This window comes from Macaca fascicularis, chromosome X (assembly GCF_037993035.2).
Source record: "Macaca fascicularis isolate 582-1 chromosome X, T2T-MFA8v1.1".
In the NCBI taxonomy this organism is placed as follows: Eukaryota; Metazoa; Chordata; class Mammalia; order Primates; family Cercopithecidae; genus Macaca; species Macaca fascicularis.
In genome coordinates, this window is record NC_088395.1 from 132998134 (window position 1) to 133000297 (window position 2164).

The window sequence follows — 2164 nt, forward strand, 5'->3', positions numbered from 1 at the left end:
TAGGCCAGGAACTTTGAAATTTGCTTTAGCTATATTTATGAATAAATCGTTCTCTGTCCTCAAAGAAGTATGGGAAAAGACAGTCTGATTTTTATATTTGAATTTAGGCATTTCTTTTTGTTGTGAAGACAGCTTATTTTTAGGGTCTCTAAAAAATATTTCATTATCAGTCTCTAATTTCTAATACTATTTTTACTATGAAATTGAGATTCCAAACACTGACATAAAATTATTAAAAGTAGGGGACTGTGGCTGTTAATTTTAGAGGTCAAACCGACTGGATTGAAGAATACCTAGAGAGTTGGTAAAGCATTATTTCTGGGTGTGTCTGTGAGAATGTTTCTGTAGGAGATTGGCATGTGAGTCAGTGGACTGAGTGGGGAAGATTGACACTCACCCAATGTGAATGGGCATCATCTAATCAGCTGAAGACCTAGATAGAACCAAAAGGTAAAAGAAAGGCAAACTCTCTCTCTCTCTCTCTCTCTCTCTCTCTCTCTCTCTCTCTCTCTCTCTCTCTCTCTCTCTCCCCCTCCCTCCTTCCCTCCCTCCCTCTGCTGGAGCTGAAACACTTTTCTTTTCCTGACCTTGGACATTAGAACTCCAAGCTCTCTTTACTTTAGACTCCAAGACATACACCAGCAGCCCCCCTACATTTTCAGACCCACAACCTCAGACTGAGAGAGATACCTTTAACTTCCATGATTCTGATGCCTTCTTACTTGAACTAAGCTATGCTATGGACATTCCAGAGTCCCCAGCTTGCAGATGTTCTGTCATGGGACTTCTCAGCCTCTGTAATTGTGTGAGCCAATTCTCCTAGCAAGTATCCTTTCATATATCTACATTTATATCTATATCTATCTATCCATATGTATCCTGTTGGTTATGTCTCTCCAAAGACCTCTGAATAGTATAAGGGCTATATTTCTGGAATTACTCGGTTCTTGGATTTAAAAACTCAAATACTGATTTGTTTTTTTTTTATTTACATATTTTTATTTGTAAATGTTTATATCAGCACAAGGAAATAATTTTGGAGACACTGGATGTCATTAGTTTATTATAAAAGAGAACTATGGAAATTATTTACATGATGAAAGATTTCAGAACTTCAGTGGAATGGGCAGCTTCATGTTGATGCCATTTCAATAGTGATTTATTTCAGTCTAGGTACTTTCCAAGAATGTCACCATCTCTAAATAGGAAATAATCCTTGTCATCTAGAACTACTTTGGTGCCTCCATACTCTGGCAGAAGAAATTTATCTCCAACTTTCACGCTAACCGGTTGAATCTCTCCACCCTTTCCTTTAGAACCCGATCCAACAGCGACTACTGTTGCTTGCAATACTTTTCCTTGAGATTTTTCTGGAAGCATAATGCCTCCTTTGGTTACAGTTTCAGCAGCACTCCTTTCAACCAATACTCGGTCAAAGAGTGGAAGAAACTTTCTAAACGCTTGTCCTGCCATGACTCCCTCCGCCTCAGACTCGTACTCTGCTGTAGTGTCTCAAATACTGATTTGATACTTCTCATATAGCACAGAGCAGAATGGTAAGTCACAGGATGAGAAACTTTCTTTGAAGCATAAATTAAACGTGGGAATCTGATTAATTCTGCCCTCAACAAGTAAATATACCTCCATTCTTAGCTAGCTCTTAATTTCACAAGTGAAACTTTAAAATCTATGTATATTGAGTTTTCTTAAAGCAAAGCATTTACCTTTAGGTATAACATAATCTAATTAGGTAAAACTGAAATTTATTCATTTATTCACTATATTAGTATTATGCACCAACTGTAAGCCAGGAACTATGCTATATGCTCTGGTTCCTGCTGTTATACACTTATAGTTAAAGTGAAAGAAGGAAGATACTAATAAAATAATTGCATAAACATAAATGGCAAATTATAAGTTGCAATGCTTCCATGTGTTGTGGAAAAAAATTATGTGTTGAGATTATAATAGATATATTTGATATAGTCATGTGGATCAAGGAAGGTTTCTATATTGATTGAACCAAGGGGTGAAGAGTGAGAAGGAGTTACATAGGCAAATAGTTTAGGGTGTAGAATTCCAGGCACAAGGAGTAGCATGTATGAAGACAATAAAAGAGGACACATTTGTAGACTGAATTAACAGCACTTTGACTGGGTTAAGA

The 2164-nt window shown here is 36.8% G+C and overlaps 1 protein-coding gene across 1 annotated transcript; it reads right to left on the reverse strand.

Moving 5' to 3' along the window:
- Positions 1-1034: 1034 nt before the first annotated feature.
- Positions 1035-1512, reverse strand: LOC102138628 (10 kDa heat shock protein, mitochondrial). Its single transcript, XM_045383575.2, has one exon. It carries the CDS (start codon positions 1471-1473, stop codon positions 1165-1167), a length of 309 nt encoding a protein of 102 aa, XP_045239510.2. The 5' UTR covers positions 1474-1512; the 3' UTR covers positions 1035-1164.
- Positions 1513-2164: the final 652 nt, after the last annotated feature.

What these genes read in the sequence shown, in the direction of transcription:
- LOC102138628 (XM_045383575.2), bottom strand. Translation starts at nt 1,473, where the DNA reads ATGGCAGGACAAGCGTTTAGAAAGTTTCTTCCACTCTTTGACCGAGTA.